The 21,679-nt window shown below is 40.8% G+C and overlaps 6 protein-coding genes across 12 annotated transcripts in view; 2 read left to right on the top strand and 4 right to left on the bottom strand.

The window, feature by feature from the left end:
• The window catches only part of LOC130525345 (rho guanine nucleotide exchange factor 28-like), a 29,156-nt gene extending 25,334 nt beyond the window's left edge, over positions 1–3,822 (bottom strand). For 3 of the 5 annotated variants that reach the window (XM_057032023.1, XM_057032026.1, XM_057032025.1), the window contains exons 1-4: positions 3,568–3,822; positions 2,864–2,905; positions 807–948; positions 145–254 (exon numbers count right to left, since the gene is read on the bottom strand). In XM_057032023.1, the coding sequence (XP_056888003.1) occupies positions 145–254; positions 807–948; positions 2,864–2,896 (285 nt within the window). In that variant the 5' untranslated portion in view covers positions 2,897–2,905; positions 3,568–3,822. Of the gene's footprint in view, positions 1–144; positions 255–806; positions 949–2,863; positions 2,906–3,102; positions 3,239–3,567 lie in introns of all 5 variants that reach the window. The other 2 variants (XM_057032024.1, XM_057032027.1) reach the window with 2 other exon arrangements.
• Positions 3,823–4,389: 567 nt separating this feature from the next.
• On the bottom strand, positions 4,390–8,357 carry utp15 (UTP15 small subunit processome component). Its single transcript, XM_057033820.1, has 12 exons — positions 8,200–8,357; positions 7,734–7,848; positions 7,544–7,636; positions 7,272–7,456; positions 6,591–6,769; positions 6,267–6,392; positions 6,016–6,151; positions 5,830–5,914; positions 5,520–5,675; positions 5,272–5,373; positions 5,046–5,179; positions 4,390–4,958 (listed from the first exon to the last, which is right to left on the bottom strand). Exons 2-12 carry the CDS (start codon positions 7,821–7,823, stop codon positions 4,700–4,702), a joined length of 1,545 nt encoding a protein of 514 aa, XP_056889800.1. The 5' UTR covers positions 7,824–7,848; positions 8,200–8,357; the 3' UTR covers positions 4,390–4,699.
• A 931-nt stretch (positions 8,358–9,288) lies between these two features.
• LOC130526257 (transcription factor BTF3-like) lies at positions 9,289–12,059 on the top strand. Of its 3 annotated transcripts, none has more exons than XM_057033757.1 (6): positions 9,289–9,411; positions 10,611–10,679; positions 10,766–10,879; positions 11,030–11,231; positions 11,320–11,373; positions 11,722–12,059. In XM_057033757.1, the coding sequence occupies exons 1-6, from the start codon at positions 9,304–9,306 to the stop codon at positions 11,766–11,768; spliced, it is 594 nt and encodes a 197-aa protein (XP_056889737.1). In that variant the 5' UTR covers positions 9,289–9,303; the 3' UTR covers positions 11,769–12,059. The 3 variants fall into 3 exon arrangements, with proteins under 3 accessions (XP_056889737.1, XP_056889740.1, XP_056889739.1); XM_057033760.1 differs by having other exon boundaries at positions 9,379–9,502; XM_057033759.1 differs by lacking the exon at positions 9,289–9,411 and adding an exon at positions 9,617–9,640.
• A 1,363-nt stretch (positions 12,060–13,422) lies between these two features.
• Positions 13,423–15,971, top strand: il12b2 (interleukin 12B 2). The gene is made up of 7 exons (XM_057033201.1): positions 13,423–13,861; positions 14,028–14,109; positions 14,207–14,449; positions 14,643–14,754; positions 14,846–15,036; positions 15,239–15,387; positions 15,472–15,971. Exons 1-7 carry the CDS (start codon positions 13,859–13,861, stop codon positions 15,592–15,594), a joined length of 903 nt encoding a protein of 300 aa, XP_056889181.1. The 5' UTR covers positions 13,423–13,858; the 3' UTR covers positions 15,595–15,971.
• A 2,330-nt stretch (positions 15,972–18,301) lies between these two features.
• LOC130526029 (kappa-type opioid receptor-like) lies at positions 18,302–19,558 on the bottom strand. The gene has a single exon (XM_057033378.1). The coding sequence runs from the start codon at positions 19,556–19,558 to the stop codon at positions 18,638–18,640; it is 921 nt and encodes a 306-aa protein (XP_056889358.1). The 3' UTR covers positions 18,302–18,637.
• A 691-nt stretch (positions 19,559–20,249) lies between these two features.
• On the bottom strand, positions 20,250–21,484 carry LOC130526030 (G-protein coupled receptor 15-like). The gene is made up of 2 exons (XM_057033380.1): positions 20,484–21,484; positions 20,250–20,388 (listed from the first exon to the last, which is right to left on the bottom strand). Exons 1-2 carry the CDS (start codon positions 21,347–21,349, stop codon positions 20,352–20,354), a joined length of 903 nt encoding a protein of 300 aa, XP_056889360.1. The 5' UTR covers positions 21,350–21,484; the 3' UTR covers positions 20,250–20,351.
• Between the last annotated feature and the right edge of the window lie 195 nt (positions 21,485–21,679).

Below are 21,679 nucleotides of genomic sequence, written 5' to 3'. Positions count from 1 at the left end.
TCTTCACTGACGACTGCTGTAACCCCTTTAAGGGATAAAGTGGTGGAAGACAGGTGGATAGATGGACTGTGAATTAAATGCATCATTCTAAAGTATTCTTCTACTAACTTACGTGTAGGTTAAAAGCACATATTTCTTTAATACCTGAGCATCATCTTGGACATACTCCAATGAAGCTTCCCCAACCCAGATGAGGGATGACCTTTCTGAGCACAGGTATGCGTGGACAGACACCACCTCAGCAAGGTTATGTCCTGCAAATTGGAAAAGGCAGACTCTGAAGATTGCCTTTGTGCTTTACCCCTCTTTAAACACCCAATCCTCAAACTCAAAGCTTCCTGGTGACTCTACACACTTTATTATCTTGTGTTTTGTGAATAATAAATACAGTCTTTGAGTCTCACTATCAAAATGATCAAGCATCTGCATTGCCCATCTGTATGGTCATAAAATGTATTTATTTCTTTTTGAATAAATGCAGCTTTTGTAGGGAGAGAAGAAGCCTGCAGGCTGGCCTGTTGTCTGTGTCAACCTACACAGTGGCTCAGTAATGTTGACATATTGTTTATGGAGCCATTTCCCTCCAGAGAGGAAGCTGATAAGATTCTGTGCCACTGGAGACAACCGGTCACTGTGTGTGCGTGCGTGTGTGTGTGTGTGCGGGCTTCTCGTACTACATGACAGACGGTCATATAAAATCTGGGATTAAACCATTACGGTTTTTAACTTTTCTATAAAAAGTTACACAAAGCGCACCAAAACATGCAGACACAAGCAGAAATGGGTTCATAGGGACACGCACGTACCAGGCACTATGAAGTAGAGCATGACATCATTGTGGGCCCTGGTAACATGGGCCAGTGTGGATCCTTCCAACACAACAAAGACCTCTGCACCCTCCGGCACCGAGTCTAGACCGTCCAGCAACGTAAACACCTTTGCCTGGCCCTGAGATGCAGAAGAGAGTCAGAGTAGGAAAATAAAGCAGAAACACGATGGACGGTGTAAAAACTCATAAAGACATTGGCTCACTTGAGGGGAAGAGCCTATTCAGATGCCGTGTTCTCCATTTCCATTACACCAAATCCCTTGACAACATTCCTCTTTGGGGTACAGTAAAACACCCTCAATAAAAACAGGAATGTCTTTCTGTCTGCTAAATAACCTGCCCTATCCCATCACACCAGGACACATTAGTCTCCTGGAATGAAGTAGAAAGAGGCACAACTCTTTTATGCAGGTTGGGTGAACATGCTAATATCAGCTCACTTAATAAGACCAGGCTGTCCTGTGCATATTCTAGACCAGCGATCGCCCTACAGGACTGACTCAGTGTTGTTTTAACACACTGTTACAGTCCCTGAGACACCAGAACTGCTTCTAATCACTGTGCTCCTACAGTGTGTTAATGAGGATATTCCCTTTTAAATGAAGATTCAATTAGGCTCTTACAAAGGTCAAATTATTGAGATATATACTGTATGTACACTATATCTCCACAGAAGGACCTGGAGCAAGGGAAAACGGATAACCAAATATATAAAATATAATATTATAATGTTTTATATATAACAGTTTGCTTGTTCTACGTGATTCACAAATTACATTTGAAGATTCAACCTCTCAAAAGCCCAAATCAATGAATTTTGCTCCCTCTTTCACCCTGAAGGTTCTATTAACCTGCATTGCCTGAACTGAGGGGATTTTCTCCACTTCTCTCACCATCTGGGACAGAGCCATGGAGTAATACCACTTCTCGTTGTTCCCTGATCCCACCTTGGGTCCTGCTGATCCGTTTCTCTATTCCCAGTCATGCCCTCTGTGACAGCGAGGACATCAGGTTTCCTACAGTTTCACTATTGTCTGCACAGCTCCCTCAGTAACCTCATTAAGACTCCTCACCTCTGTGTGATTGAGCGGATGCTGAGCGCTAATGACACCAGATCAAATACTTGATTAGAACAGCAGGGACTGTCAAATGTATTATATGTGACATTATGGTATAGAATCACATAAGGTGACAGTTTTAGGCCATATTATGACTCACAGGAATAACCTGCATATTTCTCCTGTCATCGTTATCATCATATTGAGCACATACCTATAAATCTGCTTTTTTTGTGCACAAATGTGAAATATGAAGAGCTGAAGAGAATCCAGCAGGTTCTAAGCACTGGAAAAATACGCATCCGGCAGACTCCGGACTTCCTTGAAATTAGCCGTTTCATTTCTTCCTTGGTTGATTACTGTGAACCTCCTCATTTTTTTTGCTCCTCAAAAATCATCATTTTATAGAGAAACAGCAAGACTTCAAGTCCATGTCTTTAAAGATGTTATATCATAGTTTTTTGCTTTCTGCACAGAAATGTGTACGTGTATAAATATGTACTGTATGTGTAGTACTTCAAAAATCAATTGTGTGGGTGTAGTGTAAGCAGTTCCCACTTTCATCCATTATTTCCAGTGTTTGTATATATTAATATCCAACAATAAAACCACAGTTGAGAACTGACAAAGATCAAAAACAAGATCACAAATCAAACCGAGAGCAAGGCATGAAAAAAATCTAGACTGCAAACATAACGGCTCGTAATCACTCATTCGTAATTTCTACACACAAATGACAGGCTGCTTTTGAAACCGCCGTATCGATAGATATGAGTGGTTTCTGCCAAAGAAACTAAGATTCATTGCTCAAATAATCCACTGTGAACACCCAGTAATAATCATTTGAGTGCCCTCAGTGACCCTGCAAAAGACCTTTCGTTGGGAAAACTGTTATATCGTTTCTCTTTCTGCATTTTAGTCTCTTCGGGGAGACGGTGGTCTGAGACCTAAACTATGAACTGAACATTATACTCACATAAACAGGAACTTTCCTCCTGCTCAGCTCCATCTGCACAAACTGCAAACATGCACATTAAAAAGAGTCAAACGAGACAGAACTGAAGTGCAGCCATGTGACCTGATTACTTCTTTAGTTATTTTGGCAGCTCCTCTGATCAGATTATCAAACCTGGTCTGTGCCAAGAAGGAAATCCTGTGAGCCTGTGATCTTTTGATCACAGGCTCACAGATAATGATTTTAATTATGATTTCTACCTGGCGGCTGGCAGATCTAGCATGAAAATGCCAAATATATTCGCATGTACATGCAGCGAGGAGTCATTGGGATGCTGGATAAGCAATGATTTCTGTTCCTGCAGGCATCGGATCTGTTCTTTATCAGTTGGCACATCTAAATGGGCCACAAGAGGAAGACTTTCATTTAATTATCATTTCTCATAGTCACCCCGCAGTAATTTGCATGTACATTATAATTGCACTCTCAATAAATTTATACAGAGTAGAGGTGCTACATTTATAAGCTTTTCCATTTATTTTATAACAGGAAACACATTAACCTTTTTTTTAAAAAGCAAATTTTGCTGTAAATTTATCCCACTTTCATGTTGACCTATTTAGTTATGAAGGCTACATATCATCACTGTGACATGGTTGATGTTTAGCTAGCTGTTAAGAAAAACGTCGCATCAAAATGACAACAGGCAAAACAACTGTCCCTACCTTTACATGAGTTCAAACTCCGTCAAACAAACAAAAACAAAACGTCAACATAGATTTAAAAGGGGGGAGAAAACCCAAAACACCGAACTCGTTCCTCTTTAGCTTGATGCTAATTGTGAGGGCGACGCCGAGGCTCAAGTTAAAAGTGGCGCTGAGCTGGTTGCAGATGTGGCTGCAGCTGTTTATCGCAGCTTCCCTCGATGCCAAATGACACGTTCGGCATCCCGAACGTCGCAGTTGATGCGCTCCGTCTTCCGTCTGCTCAAGTCCGGTGTTCGCGATTACAGCGACACCTAACGGACGGAGAGGGAACTGCTGAACGCGTGGTCGCCTCGGGCTTCAGCAATAAGACTGGACCTGTAACGCCCCCTAGAGGACACATGTGGAAACGGTGGATGTCCAGAGAGAAGTGTCTAAATTAGAGAAACCTAGATGCTGTGATATAACATTTAGGACTCTAAAATGTTATTTCACAGCATCTTACTATTCTTACTATTTATGTATATACTGTATATATGTCTTATTTTATTTTATTTATCTTATTCTAGCGTGGTCTTCTTTATGTTGAATGTCGCAGCGTCACACCATGACAAATTCCTAGTTTGTGTAATACTGTGTATTACATGAACAATGGCAATAAATCTGCTTCTGATTCTGATTCTAAGTTTCCTACATGGATACCAAGCTGATTGATGACATACAGTAGGTGAGCTCACTTTCTAATGTACATTATTAATTGAAAGCACTTTGGATTCTTGTCTATTAACGCACATGTGTGTTTAGACGGCGTCCAGAAACAATATGAACCACTTCGAGCAGCCATTTCTGTAACACAAAGATTTATTTTCGTGTTCATGAAATCTTTGGCAAACAGCAATCATTTTATGAGGGCTGCCATTTGCAAACATATTCCACATTTACAACTGAAAGCCAAATCAAAAGGCTTCGAAATCTTACAAACAAGCATAGATACTCTTCATACTGTAAACGTATGCTCTTAAACAGTGGCACCATGATGGTCAGTCTATTTTTGACATATCCAAATGCTTTAAAAACTGTAATGTTCCTTTAGATCCAGGTGATTGTCCGGCCTCCTGTCACCCAAAAATCTGTGGCATTGACACGTTTCCGCCTAAGCCAGCCCATTAGTCCTGCTCATCCCAGAGGACGGCACCTCCTTCCTGGATACGGAGGAGGCAAAGAGTGTGTCCAACATGCCCAGCACTTCCACGAGATCCTGCTGATAGTCGATCTCCCGCTCGAGCAGGTCCTGGAGGCGCTGCAGGTGGCGGTCCACCACTGACGACTGGCCAATTACAGAATGATAGATCTCAAAGATCATCTCAGCTGCTGTCACCAGGACAGGCGTGAACCTGGTGTCGGTTAAATTTCTGAAAGAAAGAAAGGTTTATGGATTTAAAAAAAAAAATGTTTTAATTAAATGAGACATATTCTGCATGTGTATAGGTCCATCATACCCTATGAGAAAGTTGAGTAACCGCGAGAGTCCCTGTTCATCTCTTCCTGCTAGAGCATTCTTTAACGTTCCTCTTCGATCCAGCTCCTTTATGACAGCCACTGGGATCTCTGGCTTTTTATGTCTGAACCATGTCTACAAAGGAAATGCAATACATCAGTATAATTAAACGTTTTCCCCACAGATCGCTGCAACTGTTGTCTCTAATGTTATTTTTCTGTGCATACCTCCAGTGCTGTATCCAAAGCTTGTGACACATTAAATTTCCTCAGCTGCTTGTCATACTTGGCTAAGTGCTGTTTCACTGGTTTACTGACAAGAAAATCATCCTGCATGATGGAATAAAAACAATAATGAAGAATAATGAAAACTAACATTTTACCAGCTGTTTTGGGACATTATATCACATTCTAATACTACTAACAATAATGACAACACTAATAAAAGCCTACTTCATCGGGTTAGATGAACTTACCTGTTTGGGGACATAGTTCTTTCCCTTCACAAATACACGATAAGAGGGCTGCCGCCTTGTTTGTCGAGAGCTTTCTCCTGACTCTTCAGGGCTTTTCTTGTGTTTGACACTCAAAACTCCATTAGTCATACCCACAACAATGGACTTATCATTTGGCTATGGAGGCAGAAATAGTCATAGGCTTTAATTTGTTGTCTAGTAATGCTGAGGAGTTATGATGATTTATTTACTTGTGACAAGCAGCTTTTTATACCCAACCGACAAAAAGTAACCATAAAAGGTTCTAAATTGCTTTAGTGTCATTTCTTACCGCCACAGCCAGACTGAGGATGGAGGCAGCGTAGTCAAAGTTGTGAACCACCTTATAGTTACTTGTATTGTACACCTTCACATGTCTGTAAGAGTGAATGTTACAATGTGTGGACAGAACAATCTCACAGGAATTGCTTGAATCATCATCTCAAGGTTGGAAGAGGTGGCGGCTGTCAGACTGTACCTGTCAAGGGAAGCTGAGAGCAGCCTCTGTCCGTTACTGCCAAGATGCAAACACGTGACAGTCTTATGATGGTTTTTCAGAGACACCAGAGGCTGACCCCCCTTTAGCAGATCCCAAACCTTCACGTAACGCCCACCTTAAAATAACAACAAGAGTCTTTACTGGCCTGCAGAGCTATACGTTTGTGCCCGAAGAGGTGTGGTATTTACAGAAATGTAACAATGTAAACTCTGCTGCGGACACATTCCTACCTGCAGAGACGAGGAGCGCCTCAGAAGGATAGAGAAGAAGTCTCTCAACTGGCTGGCCGTGGTCCATGGTCAACACACTCTTATCCATTCTGGCATCAAACAGTTTCATTTTGTGGTCATAAGAGCCTAAAAGAAAAACAAAGCATATAACAAATTAAGTCTTTTCCCTCCTTCCGCTTCAGTGACACTAACAACAAAACAGCACCTCAAGTGCAATAAATCAAAGTTTCCGCTTTAACAAATACACATACTATTGGCTCCAAGAAGTGTCATATACATTCTACATGTGGCTCAATGAAGCCAAAAGAAAAACTACCATCTCACCAGTGATAAAGAGATCCCTGTTAAGTTTGCTTGTGACACCGCAGCGGGTGTAATCTGTATGTTCTTTGTACGTGGTGACTGCTGTTGCATTCGGTATGTCCCAAACTCGACAGGTGTAATCATCCGATGCCGTCATAATCTGGTAATGATCTGAAGTAAAATCCGTGAAGTGGACAGCCCTAAGAAAAGAAAAGAAATAATCCCATTAGTAAATAAAAGGATTCATGGAAAATGGCAATGTCATAACTGAGATAGTTCCTAATGGTTGTCAGAATTCTTGAGATCATCATTAAATTCAGTCGATGGATCACTCAAGTCATCATCATTCAACAGTTGGTTCACAGTTAAGCGTTTTTCATAGAAACTACATTTTATCTACACATTATTTAAACACAAATCTTAATTTAAACAAAGTACAAAACTTGGATCTTCTCATAAAGCAATATTTCCCTGCTCCTTAGGAGTAAACACTGGATTTCTAACAGTTCCTGCCTAAAAACTGGACCAGTGCCTTTCATTTTAAGCTCTGCCATGACTGCCTACACACGAAGATGTTAACTGTATCACTTTGTTGGAATCAACCCCTCTAACAAAGTCAGTATTTAGGGGCCACAGAGGCAAGTGCATTTACAAAACTGTTTTAAAATAGTTGGATTTGATTGTTCGACATTGGATACCTACTTTGTGTGTCCTTTGAACATTCTGAGAGCCACCCTGCCACTGACATCAAACAGCCGAACCACAGAGTCCTCACAACCGGCTACAAGCAGCTGTCCATCGGACCTGAACCTGCCACTGTACGCCGTGTCCTTAAATCGTGTAAATGTCTTGACAGGTTCCTGGGAGAATGGCCCATATATGTGAACCTGAAGGAAAAAAAGAAGTCTCATAACACTTGACTATAAAATGAATTAAGGACAAAAAAAAGAGTTTAGAAATAGAAATCAACATACTCTGGTAAAAGCTGTGACTGCAAAGTTATGTGGGGCCACTGGCGAGAAATCTATGTTCGTAATCGCTCCAAATTCTTTGATCTGGATGGGAGCCTGTGAAAAATGCAACAAAGAGCCAAAGAAAACTGTAAAACAACTGTAAAGCAAAAATGTAGCCCTGTAGTTCACATCATAAATAGAAAATATTCACCTTGTAGTTTTTCCAGTACAGGGTGTCTTGTGTGACTTTTTCTCCAAGTTTAGGATATACTTGGATTTTTGTTGGTTTATATGAAGCCATGGGTAATATGGGAAAACCTCTGACACTTGATAAGACAAACAGATACGGTCATATTTTGATGCTCATTTAAAATCAATTATAACCGCGCAAGACATTATGAACCCACTAAATGCAGTTTATCATTTCAATTACTTCACTTTAAGTCAAAGAGCAATACGACAAAAAGATCGTCCAAAACGATAAAAAAGACTTCACATTTACAGCCACTCGTCTGGGGGCTTAAATCACCCTAGATGATGCTAGATTTACAATAAAAAAGAACTCATTTTAAACATATCTGAGACAACGTGGTGAACAGAAATTGCAGATCGCTCGCAACATTGCGCACAAGTGGAGAAACACTTTCTAACTTATCATATATGGTAGAATCCCCCACCTTAGAAAGAAGGTATTCTATAGCGTCGACAATTTGTCCGATAGACAAAGTTTACAACCCAGTTGTTTTTTTTTAAAACAGTTTTTAAAAACCTATCACGTTGTATCCCGGTGCTCCGGAGGACGCCATGATTATAAACGTGACTAAAATCTGACTTCTTCTTCTTTCTTTTTCGGAGGCGTCAACGCAGATTCGCGCACTGCTGCCCCCAACAGGGTATTAACGCCAGTGCAAATCAAGTTATTTCCCCGTCACCTGCTTTAAAACCTGTAATTTTTAGTTTAGATTTTTATTTTTTTTACAGGTTCAAAATTAATAAGAGAGAACTCTATTATACGAAAGAAGATGTTATTGTGATGGTAATTACACAAAATTATTGGAAGATCAAACGAGATAAATGATAAAGGAAGAACAAAAGTCAAGATAGTTCATAAATTTAATTGAATAAAAACTTAAGATATTGTTCTGTGAAGTGAAACATAAATGTTGAGGAAACTGAGCCCTGAACAAAAACACAATATAAAGGTACAATGAATTTATGACATATAATTAAGGTCCTTGAGTTACATTCTGCTTGTTGTAGCTACATTTGATAATGTTTTCTTCTCCCTTAGAAGGAAAAAGAAAGAAGAAAATTTCGGGAGTTGGATTAAGTTTTTTTTTAAAAGATTAAACTCACCAAACCATGCATCAAGCTTAGTTATCAACTCCCTTTAAAAAATAAACATTTAGGCCTTTAAAGCCTTCCAATACTTTGCAGTTTACTTGGAGTCTTTTGGGTTCTATTCTACAGTAGTCTGAATTAACTGCTACTCCGTCAAGTCTAAATCGATCCAGTCGCTATTATTTTATGAACACATGTGCATATTACTATTTTGACCATTCAATAGATAATTTCGGTCAGACTCTCCAGAAGAATCTGAGCCAAACCGCTGTAACGAAAACCAACCAACCATCATTCTTTCTTTTTCACTTTATATTTCAAGGTTTTTAAAAAATATATATTATCCGAAGCCAAATGTTGTTTTTTTTTAACTTGATGATTTTTTCGCACTCCAAAAAAAAATAAGTTCTGAGAGAAATTGTCAGGATTGTTGGGTTAAAATGCAGAGAACTTCCGGGAAATCGTTGAGCTTTGTACGTCATTTCCGGAGGTCTCTCTTTTTCTCCGTGCCTCAATCGCCTGTGGCCCGCGTGTGTACACACTCCCAGGTCAGTTTGTGTTTTCACAATATTTTAGGCGACACGGTTTGGATATCGGCTTTGCAGTGATCTGACTGATCAGTTCACATCATGCGTTAAGTTACAAGCAAAATACAAAGTGTTCTAAAGGGGTAGTGTCGTTTGGAAAAGCTTTTTAGCTTATCTTGCTAATTAGCCGGAACTTCATTTGACAGGATCTGTCCGAGCCACGCTCAAGTAAGAAACTCCCCAAGTTTAGGTGCGTGAAATGTCAACATGATAACATCATACTTCTCTTCGTAGGCAAAGGCGAATATTCATTCTTACTACTGAGTGCTGACTTCATCTTTGTGATCTAAACGTCTAGGGGGGAATTGTGCTGCTATTTTTGGGCTTCTGGCAGCTGTGCATTCTTTTTCAATGTGCCAAAATAAAGACAGAATTCAAAGGTTTTAGTGTGACACTTGACTGAAAGTGCATATATAAGCCGGCATATAATTTTTTGCAAGAACTAGTTGGGCAAAATATTTACCTCTGACATGGAAGTTCTATGACAAAAGGCCTTTATCTGTCTAAACAAACAAACGATAAAGGTCATAAATGGAGTTGATAATAGGCGAAGACGCATATCTAGGTTGGTCTACTGGGATTTTTGTGCACAACCACGGATGTAAATCACATTATGTGGGAAAATTACCTTTGTCTCGTCTTCAGCTGCTTTATCCTGGACCAGGTTGCGGAGGCAGCAGTCTAAGCAGAGACGCCCAGACTTTTCTTGCCCCAGCTCTTCTGGGAGGATTCTGAGCTGCTCCCTGACCAGAGTAGAGACATAGCCTCTCCAGTGTATCTTGGGTCTTCTCAGGTCTCAGTGGGACATGTCTGAAACACTTCCCTAAAAGAGTGCCCAGCCGTCCTGCGGAGGAAAAACGCTTCACTTGTATCAAGATCTCATCCTTTTTGTTATTACCCAAAGTTCATAGAGAGTAAAAATTCTATTCATAAAAATGAGGAACAGATCTGGTGAGAAAGGGCAGCTCTGCCAGAGTCCAACAAGCATTGGAAACGGATCTAGCTTACTTTTGGCACCTGCTTGTTATGTATCTGCTTGCATTTGTGGATAATTATCTGTCATGCTTGGGTCAATCATAGTTATTTAATAGACTAGTTAGTGCAGTGTAAAAACATCTTCATTAAACATGAGTAAATATTAAACATTGTTCACATTTCAGATGAAGGAATTTATAATGAACCAGGAGAAGCTCGCCAAGCTGCAGGAGCAGGTCCGCATTGGTGGAAAGGTGAGCTGCCGTACATGTAGCTAATTAAAATGAATCTCAATCCTAGGTGTTGGTTATTGAATGGTAGTTATTTGTGTGCTCTTTAGGGGTCAGCCCGCAGAAAGAAGAAGGTGGTACACCGAACAGCAACAGGAGATGACAAGAAACTCCAATTGTCTCTCAAGAAACTGGGAGTCAACAATATCTCTGGCATTGAGGAGGTATAGCAGCAACTTTCCGGCTAAAATGTCAAACTATGCAAAGGTTGCAAAAAAAATGTTGGACGATTAAAACTGCATTGTTTACGAATTGGTATAGCTGGCAAATCTACTTCCTCCCTAACTCATTGTGCTTTGTTTTTTTTACTGTAGGTAAATATGTTCACAAACCAAGGGACGGTGATCCACTTCAATAACCCAAAGGTTCAGGCCTCCTTGGCTGCCAACACCTTTACAATTACCGGGCATGCTGAAACCAAGCAGCTCACAGAGATGCTCCCAGGAATCTTAAACCAGTTGGGAGCCGACAGTCTCACTAGCCTCAGAAGATTAGCAGAGGCCATGCCCAAACCAGGTACAGTCGGGAGTCGGCGCTCCTCATGAACTGTTTCTGCCATTTTGTGTCCTCCTTCTCATATTTCTATTGGGTTTTTTCCTTGGAGCTGGAGACAAAGTTCCCTTGGTTGCTGCCGAAGAGGAAGATGACGAAGTTCCCGGTAAGGATCCTGTTTATTTAAGTCTTAATGCAGGAGTAAATGTGCAATAATAGTAAAACAGACACATTATTGATAGTGAAACCCACAGAATATACAAGTGAGTGCCTTCTTTAGTGTGTAACTACAAATAATAGGATTTTCTGCTTTAAAAGTTCTCTTTTCTTAAATAACAGTCTAGAAAATGGACCTGGCTTCAGCCAGTTATTTTAGTGTAAATGATTGTCAACCATGTTTATAGAATGTTTATTTTGCTCTCTATTTTTGAAACTGAATATAAAATGTCACTGTCCAAATCACTACAACTCTAACTGTATGTGACCCTAATAGATGTAACCATTTTCTTTTCAGACCTTGTGGAAAACTTTGATGAGGCTTCAAAGAACGAGGCAAACTAACTATGTAGAGTCACTACTCTGCTTGGACACAACCAGGTTTTATAGCTATTGATCTGTCATTGCGCTGAGGCTCCCACTCCCTCAACTGTTCAATCGTTACCCGAATGATTGGGCTAAAACACAGGCAATGCCAAGGCAGCCTTTCCAACCTCGCTGCTACCTTTTTCTGGACGGGCTGTGATCTACAAGGCAAATGAAATGCTCATTTCCTGTCTCACGCTGCTTCTCTGTTGTGATATGCTCATCATAATGTATTGGTGCAAATAACTTGTAATAAACGTTGCCATATAACTTCTCTGGTTTTTATATTGGGATTAAAATGGTTGTGACATTGGGAGGGAAAAAGTTATTTGAAAACCAACTCGACATAAAGCATGTGAAAATGCTAACGCGTCTATTTTTGGTGTCAAGAGAAACTCGCATTTAGTATAAAGAGAATAAAATGTAGGTCAGTGCTGCAGGTTAGATTAGGCTGATTGGACCCACATTGCTCCTAGATGCAAGCGTCTGACCTCTGACCTGTCCAGGGTGTATTTTTGCCTCATCTGATGGGGATATGTTTGAATTAGGAACAGGTTTGTTTTGAACTTTAGTGACATTCATGCATCTTCTAATAACAGGGAGGATGAAAATGAATACTAATAATGGGAACGAAACACAGACCTCATTCTGGCCGATTATTTGTAGACCTCCACCACAGCCAGTAGCACATGATGTGTTCCATCAGTAGTTACACAAATTTCTACTTTTGATCTGTTAAGGAAGTGAAACCATTCTAGTTAAATGACCCAACAAATTTCGAAGAATGTCATGTTGGTGTGACTACAGAGTATTGGTTTGACAACAAAGTGGAGTGTTTCAAGTGTAAGGGCCAGCTTTACCTAGGAAACACATCAGCAACGTTGCGTCAGACGCACATGAGTGATGTGTGGTTTGAGATCGAAAGAGATGTCTGTGTTTCATATGACTGACCTTTAGAAGGATTTAAATCGGACTGCCCCGTACCTGAATCAAGCAACGCATAGGGAAAATTAACCACATTGTGGGAAAGAACCGATGAAAGAGGGCTCTATTTCACTTAACTCGTACTTGTCATTGGGGTGTCCACCATGGGCAAATTTGTTATTTAAATATAAATGCAAGTGTGATACACAGAATTCCGTTTCATATGGCTGCAAATAAATGAACCTGTTTAACCTTTTGTTCTGCTATGACAGGTCCCAATGGCAGGGGTTATTATCGGTACTTCTAATAATGACCAAAGAGAAATAATAAATGTACAATGGTGGTAGTGTTGCGTTGCGTTGGTTGAACTTTGAACTTGTATCTGGCCACTCTTGAATGCCTTCTAGAGGTCTTGGAGGATTAACTGTTTCATCTCAGTCAGTTTGGAGCAAAAACTGGCAAACATTGAATGCAACAGTTAAACATTGAAAGAACAACTTACTTCAATAGAACACAGTGCTGCTTCCTCACATGATCCCTTATCAGTTTATTTAAACAGTAATTGGTGACTGCCCCAGTCTGAGCCTATAGTCTATTTAATAGTAGTAAATAACTAAAACGTGTGTACGTGTGTGTACGTGTGTGTGTGCGTGTGTGCATGTGTGTGTGTGTGTGTGTGTGTGGGAGGGGAGGGCACAGCAGACAGATAGATTGACACATAGATAGAAAGAAAATTAGTTTTCTACTCAGTTATTTTTATATATGTCTTTTTTTACTCCCGAGACACCGAATGTCTCAGACGTTGCTGTATTTCACACTTCCTGAGGGCAACCCCCCACCCCACTACACACCCACACTTACTTATCTCCATCTCTGTGGCCCTTACTTGAAACTTCCACACATTATCTGTGAAATTTGAGATGCAAAGCAACTTTGGGGAAATGCGCTGCGCCCTGTCAACAGTTTTTCCTCTCTCACTCCAAAGGTGCCATGATGATGATGATGGTGATGATGATGATGGTGGTGATAATGATGATGCTGCCCCTGCTGATGAGGATATAAATACAAATGAGCAATGGGCAGACACAGCAAAGGATCTCTGCTACTGCTACAGCTGAACGGCTTTTCAGTGTAACATCACCAACATGGTAAGAATTAGACAAAACAAAGGGACGGAATGGGGAATAAATTGGTAATCTGCAATTACAACTGACTAAATGCTTTTTATTTTCATTTTGAAATGAAATTAAAAAAAACAACCACCCAACAACAATAGAATATTGTTTAATCGTTTGCACTCTTCTATTCTCAAAGAACATCTTGTCATTGTGGATATTTGGCCTCCTGTTCATCAGCAGCTCAGAAGTGCATGGCCTCAGCAGCATTCCAGAAAACTGTATGCCTCATTGCTATAATCATATAGTTTAATTTATAACAGAAATGTTGATCAGGCTGTACATAGCTGTGTGGGACATGACTGTCTGTGTTTATAGTTGTGCTGGCTAAGGAACGCAATGGTTCAGCCATCCTCACCTGCAACTCAACCCCAGACACAGCCATCACGTGGAAATTCAACGGTGACCCCGTGGAGGACGAGGCGTTTAGGCAATACACCACGCAGAATGGTCCAGACCTGAATCTGTCCCAGGTGGACTTCACGATGTTCGGACACTATAGCTGCTGGAGTGAGGGACGTATGTTGTCATCAGTCTATCTCCTCGAAATCGAGGAACCGGGTGAGACGTTCCTCCTCATTTTTCTTTCCTTCCATCACTGTTCATGTCACATGTCTTCAGATAGTTTTATTAGTTTTATAAATTCTATGATTACTTTAATGATATTGGCTGAGGATTTAATTGTTCGTTAATATGGGCCACTTTGAGTGATTTATTATGGTTTATTATTTATTTTGCTGTCTTATCATTGTAGTCCTCACAGATTCTGAGTTGCACTGCTGGGCAAGATCGTATGACTGTATCTTCAACTGTAACTGGAACAAGGAAACATATTCAGCAGCGCGAGCAGGTCTGGGTGAAGACTGGTAAGAAAATAGAATAGACCTTCTTAAAGAATCAGGCCATATCTCACGATGGTTTACAATGTAAGAGTTCATTTTGTTTTTTCTCCTGTAGCGCTAAAAGACTAAAATCATGTCAGTGGGTCACTAGCGACGGTCCGGTGCACGGTGGGGGATTCCAGTTTCAGCTTTCCCACTCCCTCTCACCCTACGCTGAGGAAAACACCATGCTGGAGGTCACAGTTGAGGCCATCGATGACTTGATCTTCGACAGGAAAACCAAAAAATTCTTTCTTAGAGAGATCAGTGAGTGAATATATTTGAGTGGTAATGCTTTTCTCAAGACGATTTTGGTTAAAAAGCACATAACCTTCACTTCTTTACTTGGATCTTTGATACATTTGGTGATGTGAAAAAACTGGGATAACGTTACATTTACAAACAAACACAAAAACATCAAAATATAGAATTTGCAGGGATCCAAAACTGGCTTCTTTCTTCTCTACAGTTCAGCCCAACAGTCCCAAGATTGCCAAATGTGAAGATGTGGGCGAGAACCTGATGGTGACCATCGAGCCGCCGTCCAATTGGTCGACTCCTCACAGCTTCTTCACCCTGGAACATCAAATTCATTACCGTTTGCTCGACAACAACCAGGTAGATGCATTTTTACACCAAAATATAATCCTAAGGATCTTTTTTTTTAAATCGGGGTTTCTTCTGTGATCCGTGTGACTACAGGATAGATTTTCTTCTTCCACTCTGATACCGAAGACGGCCAGCAGCCTGAGGGTTCGCTCCAGAGACCCCCTCGTACTGTCCACCTGGAGCCAGTGGAGTCCCTGGAAAAATCTAACCCAGTGATTTTCATTGAGACCAGCGCTACTGTGCTCCTAATGTTCATACGTGTCCACGCTCACCTCCTGTCCTGATCTCTGTCACCACGTTTATGAAAGGAGTAACTGCACACTTTTGCTGTCCAATTTAATTTCTGACTCGAATGGAACTATTTATTTTGACATATATTTAATATTTATTTTACAGCACACATCCAAACTGTACGCTGTACGCTTATTCGTAGATAAAGTCACAACTGTAACTTTGGGACTTAAGACTTAAGCACCTATAACCAAGATAAGCGCTCTACTTTAAAAAAGTATGCTTTCAGATAATACACATGTTGTGTTACTATTTGATTTTCTTGCTTATTACTTGGAGATTAATTAAAAAAGCTGCATATATTTCATGAATGAATGGATTTACTCTCAGTTACCAAAGTACCTGCACCTACATGTTTGCAGAAAAACAATAGAAGTTTGACAGAGTCATATAACCTGTTATATGATTGTAAAGACCAAAACACTATCGGGAAGTAAATTTAAACCGCACAGTATGGCGGCAGCAGAACTCCAGTACAGGTGTAGATCAGAAAAGTGTCTCTCTGAAGGGGAAAATTCCAACAGCATAAACAGTGAGCCCTCCAACAGGTGACATTCCCAGCCTGATCCAAGCTCCACGCTCCTGCTGACCATTAACTTCCCAGTATTCTTTTGAAGTAGCCAGGCACTTGTTGTTGTCTATATGATAAACTATGATAGAATTTCCTTATCAAAAGGCAGAAATGTCTAGATCTAGATTTGTAACACTTGTCTGTAAAAATCAGAGGAACTGCTTTTCACAGTCACTGAGCCATTTCTTTAAATAACAGACTGCGTTTGTAAAAAATTAAATCTGGTGAATAAAATCCTCTTACTTAGTCTGAAACATTTAGTCTGAATTGCTCAAAAAACAAGAATCACTATGAGGGACTTTCCTGAGCTTCAGAATGCTAAAGAAGCACAAAGAATAAGGATGGTTAAAATGCCATAGTAATGTTATTTATAATTGGAGTAACTTCTTTACACTTTCACAAAAAACATTTTTTAAGAAACTATTTCTTACAGAATTATTTATTATTTATTTGGAGTTGTTGATTCCTAAGTCCATGTTCTAAACTGTCCCTAACTCATTGCAGGTGAGAAGAGGGAAATGCAACTTATGTAAACGCAAAAAACACTGGAAAACTGCAAGAATGTGGACTCTTGCAAGAGGAAAATGAAAATGAAAGAAAGAAAACAAGAAACAAAGTAAAAATAGGACATTTGCTCAGTAAAACGTGCTTCAGTATTGGGATGAAATAATAACACCGAACAGCAAAAGGATTAAGCAATGATTTGCTATCCAAGCACTCACATCTGAAAGCAAAAATCATCTAAATAAATCCGATATTTTGATGCTATTTTGAGTCTTCTTTTCTTTATTTATTTGTTTATCATAATTCCAGATGTCATCATATCCACTGTATGCAAAGTATGCAAATTCTTACAGAATATTCGTTTGCATAATCACAAATAAACATTCTAAATATAGTTTTACTTCTGCATCGTGAGAGTGCTAATGCGCCCTCTAGCGGACATAACCTGAGCACGCATGCGCAGAACCAACAAGCCTTTTCCCAAAAAGGTTTGCGTTTACATCAAAGTTTCGGTACTGGCATAAACTGATGGTTGTATTTTGGTTGGTCTTGGGGGAAAACATTTAGCTGACACAGTTCTCAGATGTCTTTTTTGCTAAAGTAGTCTCATAAGAATTACAGGTCTTTCCAGATGTGTATGAGAATAAATGAAAACGTTTCCTGATCCGAGATCCGAGCAGTCCAGGTGCTGAGCTGCAGAAAGTGGCATCCATTAGGTTTCCATTAGCTTTATGTAAATGGTGGAAATGAAAATTGCTCCTGTAATTTCTCTCTGCCTCTCCCCACTGGTGTTGATTAGTGACGACCTTGATAAGGTCACGGATGGAAGCTGTGTCGCACCCCTGTTCTGCTCCTGTTGGGATGTGATGCCAAGGCACCATCGTTCATCTTCAGAGAGTCACTTGCACCTTTATTCTTCTTTATTCTGATGCTCAGAGCATCTCTTCAGTGGACACTGTGGTGGTTTAAACTATTTAACTTCCATTCAAATAAAAAAATTGTTTACCTCTATATATTCTAATAAAAGTACAAAAATGAGCAAACTATAGTTATTTTTTTTCTGAGTGAAAATTTTCATATTTCCATTTTCTTAAACACACATAATTAGAGGCCTGGTGTTTAAAAATGTCATAATATACATTGTTAGGTTTGCAACAGTACTGTCGACACCTGTTAACAATAGATAGTTTATTTTTACAAAGTTACAATTCTGCCAAATATTGTAAAAGAGGCATTTTGTTATCTGGCTCGTCTTCAAGCTCGTATCTTTTAAATAACTGAGTGCAGTTCTTACTATCTTTGCTAATAATCATTAATATTATATGTCAAGTTGTAGGCTCTACCGTATAGATTCCATATTTACATGGTTAGAGATGGACTGTTCTCAACAGAATTTTGCAAGACTGCTAAATACATTATTCTCATAAATACATTCATAATAGACAAAGTACGTCTTTGTGCTGTCCCATTTTGCAGTTGTCACGTGCGTTGCAATTTAGCATTCAAGTAACAAAATACGCAAAACAACACAATTTAGCCAAAAGTATTTATTTTACATTGGAATAAATGATTTCATATTTTTGCAGTCTGATCTGCACGTTCAGCTTTTCTCCGTTTCTATTGCACTTACGACACATCAGGGGGAAACACTGATGCGTCACATTCTCATAAAAATGTTGCAAAACAAGGTTTTCAGGGGAAGTCATCTGCTTGAATTCTCTATAGAAAGCTGTTTTGGGGTTGCAATATAAATTATCAAACACTTTTTGGTGAAAAGAACAGTTCAACAAGACTCATGTGGAACAAAACTAATCATTTTCTCTGGTCGCCACCTTTTCATTGACCCTGATAACATTAAAAATAAAAGGCCACTGATACAGCAGCATAGGTCGCTCACACTTTTAGCCTTTTCTTCCATTTCAGGCACGCCCAGACTCTTCTCACCGAGGCCTCCCTCAGACCCTGGCTCCCCCACAAGTACACCAGCGATGTGGACACTGCGTTCAAGCGGGCCAAGATAGCGAAGGGGTTGGTGGCTTCGTTCCGAAACGTCAAACCCCGTCTCATCAGTAGTCTGAGGCAAAGGTTAACAAAAGAGGGGCCCCACAGCAGAAGAAAGATCAGCACAACAAGAATGATAATTCTCAGTGACTCCTTCTTGTTTTCTTTGTCCACGCTGGGAGGATCCCTCTCAATCTGGTACCTGACAATAATAAACAGTTTTACGGTCATCACCAGGTTGGTGAACACAATGACTTGTAAGCTCACGATGCCAAAAACATACACCTGTATGGATTTGGAAATGGGCAAGAAAATTAAAACTATTGTCTGGACGTAGACCTGAAGCCAGCAGTAGACGTTTACACAGATAATCACTGAGCGGCTTATAAAGCGTGTGTAAATGAAGGGATGGCAGACGGCAAAATACCTGTCAAACTGTGCAAACAGAAAGGCCATTATATTCACCCCTAGAAGAGAAGGCAGAAGGTTATAGGTTCCATTTCTCGAAGGAAATCCCTCCTGAACATCGAACAAACCCTGATAATACACAGAGAGCCCCACCAGTGTGTCGCAAATGCTGGTGTTCAACATAAAAATGAACCTGTTTTGCATATGTAAGGCTCTGGTAGCCAAGATAGTGACGACCACAGTCCCGGCTACAAGGACAGTGGTCGTAGCAAATAATATCTGGAAAATGAATATGAGATAATCCACAGGGCTCTCAAAGGTGACAGAGAGCGGGATCCCTGTGTCTCCGGAGCCGGAGGTGTTGGAGAGAGGCATTGTTGCATCTGCACACAGCTTTGATTTCATGTCTTTATAGCGGACGCCACCTCCATGGGAGCGGCCTTTTCCCAAGGTCCTGACGTGCAGCGTCGCCTAATGTCAACAGCTGAGGGCTGATGTTTCGGTAAATATTTTGGATTTGTGTTCTGTAGGCTTGGAAAAACACCTAAAGAATAGCTGAGAATGAATTTGTTGGACAAATTGCAGCTTTATTGGTCAGATTTTGCAGGCTCAGTCTGGCAGTGTGGTGCTTAATTTAAAGATTTACAGAGTAGAAAACTATACTCAGAATCTTTACATACATGTTACACACAGAGTGAAGCGGGTTTTAATCGCCGCTGCTTGGAGCAGCAGATTCTTTTCTCGGCCTCCCTGAATGAGGCAAAGAGAACACCAGATGGCGCGAGCACCGAGCGCAACGGCGCCTTCAGCGCCCTCTGGAGGCGAAAGACAGAATAGCGAACGAAGACATGGAAGAAGTGTCAGAAAAAGCTGTTAAAAACACATTTATAGACTTTAGAGTTCAAAACAAAACATTTAATATGTATTAGCACATGTCTTTATAGTTTTGGTACTTTTGTCAGTTTGTTATTGAGCAAATAAATACGTATAATTTTCAATTCGAACCACATTTATGACGTGCGAGACAGAAAAAAAAGTTGATCTCATATAAAATCACATTATGTCCTAAAAAAAAGGTTATTAAACAAATTCAACACTGGAAGGTCCATTTACTGGGTTCTTACCACCACCACCACCATCATCATCATCATCATCGGTCCAGTCTGATAAGCTATGATGCAGCTATTGCTGGAGGGGATCATTTATTTGCTGGTCCTCCGAAGAAACACTCAATCCTGAAACACACACACACAAACATTTTTTTTTTTTAAGTTTTCGATTCATTATTTGCGTAGAAATTGTGCGCGACGGCAGCCGGCCCGAGCGTCACCTTGGCCTGCGCCTGCAGGGGCAGATCCGCCGCCACACGGTGCTCCACACGGCTCCCCGCAGCGCCGGGCTGCCCCACACGTACAGCGCGGGTGTGACCAGCGCGTTCAGGCGCGCCATGATGGCGAACAAGTTGGTGGCTTCGTTCCTGAATCTCAGGCCGCCCCTGGTCAACTGCCTGACTATTATATTAACAAACGAGGGACACCAAAGCGCCAAGAAACAGATCACCACGAACACAATGATGCGCAGCGACTCTTTTTTATTGTCTCTCTCGGCGCTGGGAGGCTCTCTGCCCAGGTGGTTCCTGGCGATGATGTACAACTGGATGGTCATCAGCACTTTCACAAAGACTATGATCTGCAAAGTCATCACACCAAACGCGTTTATTTGGGCCGCCTTTGAGATGGGCACCATGTTCTGCACTATGAGGATCGTGTACGTGTAAATCCAACAAAACGCACAGATCCCGATGACCACGGAGCGCGCAACGTAGCGGTTGTAGAAGAAAGGATGGCACACGGCAAAGTAGCGATCAAACTGAGCGAAGAGGAAGGTCAACACGTTGACACCTAGAAATGAAGGCAATATATAATAGGTCCCGTTCCGAGAGGGATACCCCTCCTGGACATCGAAAAGGCCCAGGTAGTAGACCGAGAAGCCGGTCAAGGTGTCGCTGATGCTCGTGTTCAGCATGAATATGAAGCGGTTCTGGCGGCGCAGGGAGCGGGTCGAGGATATCCCGATGACCACCGAGCCGGCCACCAGCACGGCGCTCGTGGCGAACAGGATGTGAAAGATGAAGATGAAGAAGTCTCCCGCAGTGTCGAAGTCTACTGACAGGGGGACGGTGGCGTTGTGGAGCATCGTGACGCGCCGCCAAGACGAGGAGCGGCGGCTGCGGCATATTTATGGGCCAATTCCTGTCAGGATTTACGCAAACTGGTCTCTGGAGGGCAGAGAGCGCAAACACGGCGCTGAACTGTCTGGAGGCGAAGTTAAAGAGGAACTTTACCATTTGTGTCCTTTCAGTCTTCATTTTATACACATTAAAATGATCTAAAACAACGGAAAGCATCATAGTTACAGAATTTGTGCTCTTTTGAATTATCGAAATCATTCAAACCAGTTCTTCTCCAAATGAATCCCCTAGTTTTAATGCACGAAAACAGTATTTAACTATAACATTGCATATGG

Source organism: Takifugu flavidus, chromosome 5, assembly GCF_003711565.1.
Source record: "Takifugu flavidus isolate HTHZ2018 chromosome 5, ASM371156v2, whole genome shotgun sequence".
NCBI classification, from domain to species: Eukaryota; Metazoa; Chordata; class Actinopteri; order Tetraodontiformes; family Tetraodontidae; genus Takifugu; species Takifugu flavidus.
Note: the sequence above shows the minus strand (reverse complement) of the source record. Positions and strands in the feature narration are given on the sequence as shown.

Coding starts and splice junctions, on each gene's coding strand:
- utp15 (XM_057033820.1), bottom strand. CDS start 7,823: ATGGCTTCATATAAACCAACAAAAATCCAAGTATATCCTAAACTTGGA. Junction 6,770..7,271: donor ATGTTCAAAGGACACACAAA/GTAGGTATCCAA, acceptor TTCTTTTCTTAG/GGCTGTCCACTTCACGGATT. Junction 5,374..5,519: donor AGAACTATGTCCCCAAACAG/GTAAGTTCATCT, acceptor TCCATCATGCAG/GATGATTTTCTTGTCAGTAA.
- LOC130526257 (XM_057033757.1), top strand. CDS start 9,304: ATGCAGAGAACTTCCGGGAAATCGTTGAGCTTTGTACGTCATTTCCGG. Junction 9,412..10,610: donor GCGTGTGTACACACTCCCAG/GTCAGTTTGTGT, acceptor TTCACATTTCAG/ATGAAGGAATTTATAATGAA. Junction 10,680..10,765: donor AGGTCCGCATTGGTGGAAAG/GTGAGCTGCCGT, acceptor TGTGCTCTTTAG/GGGTCAGCCCGCAGAAAGAA.
- il12b2 (XM_057033201.1), top strand. Junction 14,110..14,206: donor CAGCAGCATTCCAGAAAACT/GTATGCCTCATT, acceptor CTGTGTTTATAG/TTGTGCTGGCTAAGGAACGC. Junction 15,037..15,238: donor ATTCTTTCTTAGAGAGATCA/GTGAGTGAATAT, acceptor TCTTCTCTACAG/TTCAGCCCAACAGTCCCAAG.
- LOC130526029 (XM_057033378.1), bottom strand. CDS start 19,558: ATGAAATCAAAGCTGTGTGCAGATGCAACAATGCCTCTCTCCAACACC.
- LOC130526030 (XM_057033380.1), bottom strand. CDS start 21,349: ATGCTCCACAACGCCACCGTCCCCCTGTCAGTAGACTTCGACACTGCG. Junction 20,389..20,483: donor CCCTGCAGGCGCAGGCCAAG/GTGACGCTCGGG, acceptor TGTGTGTTTCAG/GATTGAGTGTTTCTTCGGAG.